At 71.4% G+C, this 12,022-nt stretch overlaps 1 protein-coding gene across 4 annotated transcripts; it reads right to left on the bottom strand.

Moving 5' to 3' along the window:
- Nucleotides 1-1,174: 1,174 nt before the first annotated feature.
- PPP1R16A (protein phosphatase 1 regulatory subunit 16A) lies at nt 1,175-8,314 on the bottom strand. 4 transcript variants are annotated; one of them, XM_083825560.1, is made up of 12 exons: nt 7,527-7,597; nt 7,401-7,496; nt 6,351-6,823; nt 5,888-5,958; nt 5,626-5,771; nt 4,497-4,600; nt 4,282-4,406; nt 4,062-4,187; nt 3,906-3,981; nt 2,059-2,188; nt 1,817-1,967; nt 1,176-1,485 (listed from the first exon to the last, which is right to left on the bottom strand). In XM_083825560.1, the coding sequence occupies exons 2-12, from the start codon at nt 7,427-7,429 to the stop codon at nt 1,240-1,242; spliced, it is 1,677 nt and encodes a 558-aa protein (XP_083681686.1). In that variant the 5' UTR covers nt 7,430-7,496; nt 7,527-7,597; the 3' UTR covers nt 1,176-1,239. The 4 variants fall into 4 exon arrangements, with proteins under 4 accessions (XP_083681685.1, XP_083681686.1, XP_083681688.1 ...); XM_083825559.1 differs by lacking the exons at nt 7,401-7,496; nt 7,527-7,597 and adding an exon at nt 8,171-8,314 and having other exon boundaries at nt 1,175-1,485; XM_083825562.1 differs by lacking the exons at nt 7,401-7,496; nt 7,527-7,597 and adding an exon at nt 7,860-7,982.
- Between the last annotated feature and the right edge of the window lie 3,708 nt (nt 8,315-12,022).

Raw genomic sequence — 12,022 nt, forward strand, 5'->3', positions numbered from 1 at the left:
CTGTGCCCCATAGCCCCCCATGCTGTCCCCCATGGGGACGCCCCATGCTGTGCCCCATAGCGCCCCCACTTTGCCCCATAGCCTCACACCCAGTCCCCAAAGCAACCACGTGCCCCACAGCCCCCACTGCGCCGTGCCCCATAGCTCCCCCCCCCATGCTGCGCCCCTTTGCTAGCCCCACGCTGCGCCCCATAGCCCCCCACGCTGCACCCCACAGCCGCTCCCCAAGCATTTACAGGTCCCAGTCCCCAAGCCACGGGTGCCCGCACCCAACCCTTGCATGTGGGGCGCCCCATAACCGCCCCCCCCCCTTCCCCATGGGGCGTCCCACCCCGTGGCCCCCTCAGCGCCCCACACCCCCCTCCCTCCCGGGCTGCCGTGGGTCCCAGCCCCACATACTCGCTCCTGGGCTCCCGTGGGTCCCAGCCCCACGTGCTCCCCCGTCCCCACCCCATTCCCGCGGGGGCCCCCGGCTGCGGGCCCCTTATCAGCCCCACACGTTGTGGGGCGGCGCTGGCCGTGGGGCCGCCCCACTTCTCTCCCCCACCCCCCCCGCCCCCTTTTTTTTTTTTTCCCCTTCCACCCCCCCCCCGGGCTCACCCCGCGTCCGCGCGCTGTGGGGCAGCCGTGGGGCAGCGAGGCCGCCGCGTCGCCACCGCGGCCGCCGCCACCGCCTGACCTTTGCGGGTCCCTAAATATAACGCGGCAGCTGCCGGGGGGCCGCGACCCCCCACCCGCTGTGGGGCAGGGCAAGGCGGGGGGGGGCAGGGAGGGGACGACTTATGGGGCGCCAGAACCCCATAGAGTGGGGGCAACCCCGCTGCGCCCCCCAACTTGTGGGGCAGGTGGCAGCGCCGCCCCAGGGGGCTGCCCGCAGGAGTGGGGCTGGGCGGTGTCGGGGGGGGGGGGGCTCTCCCAGCCCCATAGCTATGGGGTGAGGGGGGGGTTAGGGGGGGCGGCCGCCTTGCTATTTTTACAGCGCCTCGGAGGTGACATCGCGTCCCCGGGGGGGGCCCCGGCAGCGCTTGGGGGACGGGGACGCCGACACCGACGCCGCGCGCGGTCGCGAGGGGCGGCGAAAGACGGCGCGGAGACGGCGGTTTTGGTGCAAAAAAGCTTCGATTTGGGTAGCGGGAAATTTTGTAGGGTGGAGGGGGGGGGGGCACCGCACCGTCGGGTGCCCCCCCCCCCAAGTGGGTTCTTCTGCCCCATAAGTGCCCCCCCCAACCCCCCCCCACCTCACATCACCTTGCAGCAGCGCTGCTTGGGGGCCGGCGGCTCCTCGGGGGGGGCCGTGAGGCGTAGCAAAGGGGGGGGGTCGGGGCTCGGGGGGCAGCCGTGGGGCGGCTCCGTGGGGCGCTGCTGCTGCTGCTGGTGCTGCTGGTGCTTGGTGGCCGCTCGCTGCCGCTTCAGCTCCGCCAGGGTTTGCGCGGGGACGGGGTCGGCGGCGTCCGGAGGCGACGGGGACGATGCCGGGGAGGGGTCCTGGAAGGTGGGGGGGGGGGGGGGGGTCTCAAGGCTTGGTGGCACCGGGGGACACCCCCTGCCCCGGGATGGCACGGCACCGCGCGGTGACACCGAGGGACGACACCTCAAGGGCGGCCCCAGGACGCGGTGGTGACACCCGGTGACACCCGAGGACCTCCCCACCCTGACACCAAGGAGCCCCCAGGACGCTGCGCCCCCCCCCGGGACCCCCCTCCCAAAGACACCCCAGGGCACGGCGCCACCGCTCGGTGACACCGAGGAGCCCCCCCAGGTGTGACACCACCGCCACCCCCACCCCCCCCCCTTAAATCCGGTCCCACCACGTCACCTGGAGGCAGCGCCGCGGCTCGGCCTCCGCCGCCCCGTCCTCGTCCTCCTCCTCCTGGCCTCGGCCCCGCTGCCACACCAGGGCCTCGCGCGCCTGCGCCCGCCGGTACCGCTGGCTGCGCTCCGTCACGCTGGCGCGCCGCGCCGCCTTGCTGGGGGGGGCGAGGGGGGGGGCACGGGCTCAGCTGGGGGGGGCACATCGCCCCCCCGACCCCAAAGGTTGACCCCCCAAAAGCCTCTCACCCGCGGCTGCCGGCGCTGGACGTCCTCCGCTGCAGCGAGGAGCGGTGCTTGCGGTGCGAGCGCAGGACGGCCTCGCGCTTCTGCTTCAGCTCCAGCAGCTTGGCGCGCACCTCCTCGTCCCCGCACACGTCTGCGGCCACCCGGGGGGGCGGGCGGGGGGACGGGGACACGGGGACATGGAGAAGGGGAAGGGTCCCCGTGGTCCGCCTTGGCCCCTGCGGGCCTCGTGGTCCCCTCGGTCTCCATAGGCCCCCCGGTCCTGGTGGCCCCCCCATGGTCCTGGTGGCCCCCCCCATGGTCCTGGTGGCCCCACCCCATGGTCCTGGTGGCCCTCCCATGGTCCCGGTGGCCCCACCCCATGGTCCCCATAGTCCCCAGTGTCCCCAGGGTCCCCATAGTCCCTACAGTCCCCATAGTCCCTACAGTCCCCACGGTCCCCATGCTCCTTGTGGCCTCCATGGTCCTCCCCAACGATCCCCTCGGTCTCCATAGACCCCATGGTGCCTATGGCCCCAAAATCTTTGCTGTCCCCAAGGTCCTCAACGTCCCCACAGTCCCCATAGACCCCATGGCCCCCACTGTCCCCCCCATCGTCCCCTCGGTCTCCACAGACCCTATGGTCCCCATGGCCCCCACGCTCTTTGCTCTCCCCATGGTCCCCATAGGCCCCATGGACCCTACGAACCCCGTAGTCCTCATTGTCCCCCATGGTCCCCAAGGTCCCCACAGACCCCATGGACCCTATGAACCCCATGGTCCTTACGGTCCCCACAGACCCCCAAGGTCCCCACAGACCCCATGGACCCTATGAACCCCATGGTCCTTACGGTCCCCGCAGACCCCCAAGGTCCCCACAGACCCCATGGACCCTATGAACCCCATGGTCCTTACGGTCCCCGCAGACCCCCAAGGTCCCCACAGACCCCATGGACCCTATGAACCCCATGGTCCTTACGGTCCCCGCAGACCCCCAAGGTCCCCATAGACCCCACGGTCCCCAAAGACCCCATGGTCCCCATGACCCACGTGGTCCCTGCTGTCCCCAATGGCCCCCAGTATCCCCATGACCCCCACGGTCTCCATAGGCCCCACGGTCCCCACAGACCCCAACAGTCCTCATTGTCCCCATAAACCCCCACGGTCCCTATGAGCCCCATGATCCTCATCGTCCTCATAGACCCTATGGTCCCCATAGGCCCCATGGTCATTATGGCCCCCATGGTCCTTATGGTCCCCATGGTCCCCCAGGTCCCCGTAGGCCCCATGGTCCCTATGACCCAGATGATTCTCATTGTTCCCACAGACCCCCACGGTCCCCACAGACCCCCATGGTCCTTATGGTCCCCATAGGCCCCATGGTCCCTATGACCCACGTGGTCCCTGCTGTCCCCAATGGCCCCCATGGTCCCCTGACCCCCACTGTCCCCATAGACCCCATGGTCCCCACAGACCCCCCACGGTCCTCATTGTCCCCATAAACCCCCGCAGTCCCTATGAGCCCCACAGTCCTCATTGTCCCCACAGACCCCCCATGGTCCCCACAGACCCCCCATGGTCCCCACAGACCCCAGTGGACCCTATGAACCCCATGGTCCTTATGGTCCCCGTAGACCCCCAAGGTCCCCGTAGACCCCCACGGTCCCTATGACACACGTGGTCCCTGCTGTCCCCAGCGGACCCCGTTGTCCCCATGCCCCCCCTGGTCCCTCTGTTCCCTACAGGCCCCGTGGCCCCCATGGTCCCCAAGGTCCCCTTGGTCTCCATAGCCCCCATGGTCCCCGTGGTCCCCGTGGTCCCCATTGTCCCCATGCCCCCCCGTGACCCCCGCGGCCCCGCGCCGCGCTCACCCAGCGGCGTCTCGTCCATCGCCGACTTCCCGCCGAGGTCGGCGCCGTGCGCCACCAGCAGCTCCACCAGCGGGATCTGCGCGGTGACGGCGTCACCGGCACCGTCCCCCACCGTCACCCGCGTGTCCCCCCCCGGCCCCGGCGCCCCGTCCCCACCTGTCCCCAGCAGGCGGCGGCGTGCAGCGGCTGCCACCCGTCCTCGTCCCTGGCGCTGGTGCTGGCCTCGTGCCGCAGCAGCAGCTCGGCCGCCTCCACGTAGCCGTTGGCCGCCGCGATGTGCAGCTGCGGGGAGGGGAGGGGGGGACAACACACAGCGGGGGCGGGGGGCTCGGAGGACCCCGGTGGGTGTCCCCGTCCCCGTCCCCCAAGTCCCTACCAGCGTGGCGCCGCGCGCCCCCGGCGCATCCAGGTCGGCGCCCGCCTGCAGCAGCGCCCGCACGTCCGCCAGCATCGCCCGCTCCGTGGCGCCGCGCGCCTCCTCGATGCGCGCCTGCGTGATGCCTGCGGGACGGACGGACGGACACGTGGCGGGCGGGCGGACAGGCGGACGGGCGGAAGGACGGGGGGACAGCCGGCGGTCGCGGCGCTCACCCTGCTCGGCCATGGCCGTCTCCAGGCAGTCCAGCGTGGCCTCGTCCTCGCACAGGTCGTAGGGCATGTCGCCGTCGGACGTCACTGCCAGCAGGTTGGCGCCGCTGCGGCGGGGACGGGAGCGGGGTGGCGTAAGGCGTGGGGGCACGGGGCTGTGGGACGTGGGGACGTGGGGACGGAGGGACATGGGGCTGGGAGATGGGGGGACGTGGCGAAACGGGGGTGCCACGGGGATGCTACAGAGACGTGAGGCGCGGTGACGTGGGTACAGGAGGACATGGGGACACCACAGGGACGTGGGGACACCACAGGGACGTGGGGACACCACAGGGACGTGGGGACATGTGGATGCAGGGACACGAGGACATGGGGACATGAAGCGCAGGGACGTGGGGAAAGGGGGATGCCACAAGGACATGGGGACACGGGGACTCAGGGACATGGGGATGTGAGAGGTGGGGACGTGGGGACACAGGGACATGGGGACACCACAAGGACGTGGGGACGTGGGCATGCAGGGACACAGGGACGTGGGGACGTGAGATGTGGGGACGTGGGGACACCACAAAGACGTGGGGACATGGGGACACAGGGACACGGGAACGTGGGGACATGGAGATGCCACAAGGACATGGGGACATGAGACGTGGGGACGTGGGGACACAGGGACATGGGGACACCACAAGGACATGGGAAAGTGAGACACGGGGGTGTGAGACATGGGGACATGAGGACACGGGGACACTGTGAGGACACGGGGACATGGGAATGTGAGACGTGGGGGCGCACGGGCATAAGGACACGGGGACATGGGACATGGGGACACGGGGACGCAAAACGGGACATGGGGATGCTGTGAGGACACGAGGACAAAAGGATGCAGGGGCACAGGGACATGAGGACACGGGGACATGGGCACACGAGGACACGGGGATGTAGGGACATGGGGACACGGGGACACGAGGCACGGGGACATGGGGACACTGCAAGGACACAGCGACACGGGGAGGTGAGACACGGGGACGCGTGGACACAAGGACATGGGGACATGGGGACACGGGGATGTAGGGACATGGGGACACAGGGACACGGGGACACGGGGGGGCCACGCCGCCCGCCCCGCGCTCACCGCGCCACCAGCAGCTCCACCAGATGCCGGTGGCCGCAGGTGGCGGCGGCGTGCAGCGGCGTCCAGAGCTCGGCGTCGCGGGCGTTGACGCCGGCGCCGGCCTCCAGCAGCAGCGTCACCACCTCCCCCAGGTCGTCGATGCAGCACTGCGGCGGGCGGCGCGTCACCGCCACCGGGACCGGCACCGGGCACCGGCACCGGGACCGGGACCAGCACCGGGAGCAGCACGGGGACGGGGACCGCGGGGAGGCCGGGGGCTGACCTGGTGCAGCGCGGTGAGGCCGTCCTCGTTGCACAGGTCGGGGCTGGCGCCGGCGCTCAGCAGCTGCCGCACTGCGAGGGGGTGGCGGGGGGGTGGGGGGGGGTCCCCAAAATTCCTCACCGGGGTCCCGGCCCCCCCCAGCCCAACCACCCCCGGGGACGTCCCCGGCACGCGTGGGGACGCCACGACGGCCACGGCCCCGCCGCGGGCGTGGGGAGGGTGGCGGGGGGATGGTGGCCGTCACGGGGGGACGGTGACACTGGGGGGGTGGTGGTGACACCGGGGGGGGGGTCACAGTGACACTGGTGGGGTGGTGGTGACACCAGGGGGGTTGTGGTGACTCCAGGGGGTGGCAGTGACACCAGGGGGCTCGTGGTGACACCAGGGGGTGGTGGTGACATCGGGAGGGTCGTGGTGACACCGGGGGGGTCGCGGTGACACCGGGGACGTTCCTCGTGCCCACCTTCCTCCAGGTCGCTGCGCGCGGCCGCCTCCAGCAGCCGGACGTTGGTGGGGAACCTCACGCGCTTCTCCGCGCCGCCCTCACCCTCGCCGTCGTCGCCGTCGCTCTTCCTCCTCCTCCTCCTCCTCGCCCCGCTGCCGCTACCGCCGCCGCCCCGCGCCTCCTTCTCCAGCTGCGCCCAGGCCTTGAGCTGCTGCGCGCGGCGCTTCTGGGCGTGCTTCAGGCGCTCGGCCGCGCTCATCCTGCTCACCGCCGGCATCTCCGCCAGCAGCTCCGCGTGCTCGGCCATCGCCGCGGCGGCGGCGGCGGCGGCGGGGGGGGGCTCGGGGCTTGGCCGCGGGGCCCCCGGGGGCATGCCGGTGCCGTGGGGGTCACCCCCGCGCGCCGAGCATCGCCCGCGGCACGCGGTGGCCTTCGCTCTTCCTCCTCCTCCTCCTCTTCCTCCTCCGGGGTCCCGGTGCCGAGGCCGAAGGCTGCCGGGAGCGAGGGCGCGGTGAGGGCGCCGCGCCGCTCCCCGCCGGACCTTGCTTCGGGCACGGCCCGGCCCAGCCCGCGGCAACGCCCGGACGCCGGCACGGCGCCACCGGCACGCGGCAACCCCCCCCCCACTCCCCCCCCCGGGGGTTCGCCGAAAGCGGCACCGAATCCCGCTTTTTTCACCCAAAGCTGAGCACGTGGCTCCGGTCAGCCTCGGGGCCGGCGGGACGGGGCGGGACGGACGGACGGACGCACGGCCGCGGGGACGCACACCGGCGGGGGTCCCGGTGCCGGAGGCCGCGGGCGGTGAGGCCGGCGGAGGCGGTGAGGCCGCTCCGCCCCGAAACGCCGGCACCGAGCCCGGGGCTGTGCCGGTGACACCGGGAGCACCGGGCGGGGGTGGCCGGGCGGCCGCTTGTCCGTGCGTCCGTCTGTCACCGGCCCGGGGGTCACGGCCCCGGTGACCTTGGGGCTAACGGCGGGGAGCAGGTGCCTGGCGGCCTTGTTATGCTCGGGCCTCGTTATGCTCGGGCCTCGTTACACTCCTGCCTCGTTACCCGCTGGCCTCGTTACCTGCTGGCCTCGTTATGCTCCAGCCTCATTACTTGCTCGCTTCGTTACCTGCCCGCCTCGTTATATTACAGCCTCGTTACCTGCCGGCTTCGTTACCTGCTGGCCTCATTACCGGCTGGCCTCTACCTGCTGGCCTCTCCGCCTGCCCGCCCTGTTACCCACCAGCCTCGTTACCTGCCGGCCTCATTACTCTCCAGCCTCATTACCCACCGGCCTCCTTCCCACCAGCCTCGTTACCAGCCAGCCTCCTTACCTGCCGGCCTCTCTACCCGCCGGCCTCGTTATGCTCCAGCCTCGTTACCTGCCGGCCTCATTACTCAGCGGCCTCGTTACCCACTGGCCTCTACCTGCTGGCCTCTCTACCTCCCCACCTCGTTACCTGCCGGCCTCATTATGCTCCGGCCTCGCTACCTGCCGGCCTCTCTACCCCTGGGCCTTGTTACTCTCCGGCCTCGTTACCTGCCGGCCTCGTTACTCAGCGGCCTCGTTACCCACCGGCCTCTACCTCCCCACCTCGTTACCCGCCGGCCTCGTTACCACCGCCCTCGTTACCCGCTGGCCTCGTTACACTCCGGCCTCTCCCCCCACCCCCCCCCCGCCTCCCTCCCAGCCTCCCCTCCCCCCCCACCCCCACCCCTCCCGATTTCCCCCCCAAAACCCCCTCTGATGACGTCACTCCCCTCCCCCTCCACCCCCCAGCGCCCCCCCCCCGGGGAGGCCGCCCCTCCCCCTCCCCCCCACGGCCCCGCCCCCCCCCCCCCCCCCGGTACCGCCGCCGCCGCCGCCGCTTCCGCGCCGCTGCCGGGGCGGGGCCGCCGCTGCCATGGCAACCGCCCACACTTCCGGTGGGGGGCGGGCCTCGGGCGGAAATGAGGGGCGGCGCCATCTTGGGTGTGGCCGGGAGAGGGGAGGGGCGGGAGGGGAGGTGCCGCCCCCAAGATGGCGGCGGGGCTGGGAGGGGCGGGGCTTAAAGGAGGCGTGGCCAGGGGGCGGTGCTCTGATTGGGCGGAGCTCCGATGGGGGCGTGGCCTGCAGGGGGCGTGGCCTGGAGCCCCGGCGCGGGGTCACCCGCGGTCGTTGTCCCCAGCCCACCCCGCCGGGGGGCGCCCCAAGGGGGAGGGGGCCCCGATCCTGGCCCCAGCCCCATTTTGGAGGGGGCTCAGGAGCCCCGGGGGGGGCCCCGTAGAGGGGGGGGGACCCCCATGGCCCCCCCCAGGCCCCCCAGCTGGGGCTGCCCCCGCTGCCCCCCCCCCATTATTGGGGTGCCACGGGGGAGGGGTATGGGGGGGGAGAGATCGGAGGAGGGCCACGGGGGGGGCACAGAGGGGATCGAGGGGAGGGGGTTGGGGGGGATCAATGTGTGGGACCCCAATGTGGGACCCCAATGTGGGACCCCTGGGGCCCCCCCATATGGGACCCCAACGTTCAGTCCCTCACCTATGGGACCCCTGCCCCCCCCCCCCAAAATGGGAACCCCTGCCCCTCCCCATAGGGCACCATATGGGACCCCAGCGTGCTGCCCCCCCCCCATATGGGACCCCCACGTGCAGCCCCCCCCAAAATGGGAACCCCGGACCCCCCCCATATGGGATCCCTGGACCCCCACCCATGGGACCCCACGTGCTGCCCCCACCTATGGGACCCCAGCCCCCCCCCCAACGGGAACCCCACAGCCCCAGGTACGGGACCCCCGGAGCCCCAACGGGACCCCCAAAATCCCCTAAATGGGACCCCAACGGGCTGCCCCCCCCCCCATTGGGACCCCTGGGGGAACCTCATGAGGCCCCCCCGTGCAGCCCCCACCTATGGGACCCCCGGACCCCCCCCATGGGACCCCGCTGAGCCCCTCCCCCACTGTGGACCCGCGGGCCCCCCCCCATGGGACCCCCAGAGCCCCCCCCGGGACCCCCCCCCCATATGGAACCCCCAGCCCCCAGTATGGGACCCCCAGCCCCCAGTATGGGACCCCCGACCCCCACTGGGACCCCCGGAACGCCCCCAACCGGGACCCTCCCCCCCCCCCCAGTCCCTCCCAGTCCCTCCCAGTCCCTCCCAGTGCCCCCAGGCCGCGACTCGGAGGCGCCGTCCTTTGTCAGGGGCTGAGCACCCCCGGGGGGGGCACAGCGGGACGGCGACAGCGACAGCGACAGGGGGGAGGGGGGGGGGTGGGGGAGGGGGGGGGAGGGGGGGGGGGCAGCCCCGGGGCACGGGGCCGGAGCGGGCAAACGGCACGGGTGGGGGAGGGCTCCCAGTGCTCCCAGTGCCTCCATCCCAGTGCCCCCAGTGCCCCCATCTCGGTGCTCCCAGTGCCTCCAGTACTCCCAGTACCCCCCCAAGTGCTCCCAGTGGCCCCGTCCCAGTGCTCCCAGTGGCCCCAGTGCTCCCAGTACCCCATGCTAGTGCTCCCAGCGGCCCCAGTGCCCCATCCCAGCGCTACCAGTGCCCCCCCCCAGTGTCCCAATGCTCCCATCCTAGTGCCTCCATCCCAGTACTCCCAGTGCCCCCAGCCCAGTGACCCCAGTGTCTTCATCCCAGTGCCCCCAGTGCCCCCAGTGCCCCCCCAGTGCCCCCAGCCCAGTGCTACCAGTGCCCCCCCCCAGTGTCCCCAATGCTTCCACTGCTCCCAACCCAGTGCCTCCATCCCAGTACTCCCAGTGTCCCTAGCCCAGTGCCCCCAGTGTCTCCATCCCAGCGCCGCCAATGCTCCCACTGACCCCATCCCAGTACTCCCAGTGCCCCCATCCCAGTGCCCCCAGTGCCCCCAGCCCAGTGACCCCAGTGTCCTCATCCCAGTGCTCCCAGTGCTCCCAGTGCCCCCTCCCCCCTCCTTTTGTTGTTTGCCGCCCGGCTCCAGCTCCCCAGGAGGGAGGGAGAGGGGGGATGGGGGGGGGGGGGGCCTGGCTACAGCCCCCAGCACGGGGTCACGGCGGGGGCTGGCCAGGAGGGGGGGTCTCAGAGCCCCCCCCGGCTCCATGACCGCATGGGCACGACCCCCCCAGGACCCCTAAAACCCCCCCATGAGCTCCGAGCCCCCCGGTCCCATCCTGACCCCACAAAGGGACCTCCCCGGCTCTCCTGAGGGGGGTCGGGAGAGCGGGGCCGAGGGGCACGACCCCCCCTCCTCGCCCCCAGCCCCGCCGCTGCTCGGGGTCGGTCCCTCGCCCACCGGCACCCGCAGGGCCCTCGGGGCCCCTCCCCGTCCGTCCGTCCGTCCCTCTGTCCGTCCGTCCACCCCGCAGACACGTTCAGGGTTTGGGATCGCCCGGCCAAAGGTCAGGGCCTTGCACTTGGCCTCTTTATCCCGGCTCTGACCCCAAAAGGCCGGGGTTAGCCTGGACCCCTGGGGAACCCCCGGTCCGACCCCTTCACGCCGAGCACCGCGCACGGGACGGCCCCCGGGGGGGTTGGGATGTCCCTGCAGGAGACCCCAAAACCTCCCTGGGCAGCCTGGGCCAGGGTTGTCACCCCCCAGTACAGAAGTGGCCCCATATTGGGACCTGGGGGGCAGCGGGGGGGCTCACATGGGAACAGCTCCCGGCATGAACATATTGGGGTGCTGCCCCCATCCCGTCCCATCCCCATCCCCATCCCCATCCCATCCCCATCCCCATCCCCATCCCATCCCCATCCCATCCCATCCATCCCATCCCATCCCCATCCCCATCCCCATCCCATCCCCATCCCCATCCCCATCCCCACCCATCCCCATCCCCATCCCCATCCCATCCCCATCCCATCCCATCCCCATCCCCATCCCATCCCCATCCCATCCCCATCCCATCCCATCCCCATCCCCATCCCATCCCATCCCATCCCCATCCCATCCCCATCCCATCCCCATCCCCATTCCCATCCATCCCCACCCCATCCACATCCCCATCCCATCCCCATCCCCATCCCATCCACCCATCCCCATCCCATCCCCATCCCATCCCCATCCCACTCCCCCATCTCCCATCCCCATCCCATCCCCATCCCCATCCCCATCCCCATCCCCATCCCCATCCCCATCCCATCCCCATCCCCATCCCCATCCCCATCCCCATCCCCATCCCCATCCCATCCCCATCCCATCCCCATCCCCATCCCCATCCCCATCCCATCCCCATCCCCATCCCATCCCCATCCCCATCCCCATCCCCATCCCCATCCCATCCCCATCCCATCCCCATCCCATCCCCATCCCCATCCCATCCCCATCCCCATCCCATCCCATCCCCATCCCCATCCCCATCCCATCCCCATCCCCACCCCATCCCATCCCCATCCCCATCCCCACCCCATCCCATCCCCATCCCCATCCCCATCCCCATCCCCATCCCCATCCCATCCCCATCCCATCCCATCCCCATCCCCACCCCATCCCCATCCCCATCCCCATCCCCATCCCATCCCCATCCCATCCCCATCCCCATCCCATCCCCATCCCCATCCCATCCCCATCCCCATCCCCATCCCCATCCCCATCCCCATCCCCATCCCATCCCCATCCCCATCCCCATCCCCATCCCCATCCCATCCCCATCCCCATCCCATCCCATCCCCATCCCCATCCCCATCCCATCCCCATCCCATCCCCATCCCCATCCCCATCCCCATCCCATCCCCATCCCCATCCCATC

The sequence above is a fragment of the Anser anser genome (assembly GCF_964211835.1).
Source record: "Anser anser genome assembly, chromosome: 2".
Lineage (NCBI taxonomy): Eukaryota > Metazoa > Chordata > Aves > Anseriformes > Anatidae > Anser > Anser anser.

Excerpts from the sequence above, each read along its gene's own strand:
- PPP1R16A (XM_083825559.1), bottom strand. The coding sequence starts at position 8,286 with ATGGCGCCGCCCCTCATTTCCGCCCGAGGCCCGCCCCCCACCGGAAGT. Across the intron at positions 1,968-2,058 it reads TCCAGCGCCGGCAGCCGCGG|CAAGGCGGCGCGGCGCGCCA; the intron begins GTGAGAGGCTTT and ends CGCCCCCCCCAG. Across the intron at positions 1,486-1,816 it reads AGCCGCGGCGCTGCCTCCAG|GACCCCTCCCCGGCATCGTC; the intron begins GTGACGTGGTGG and ends CCCACCTTCCAG.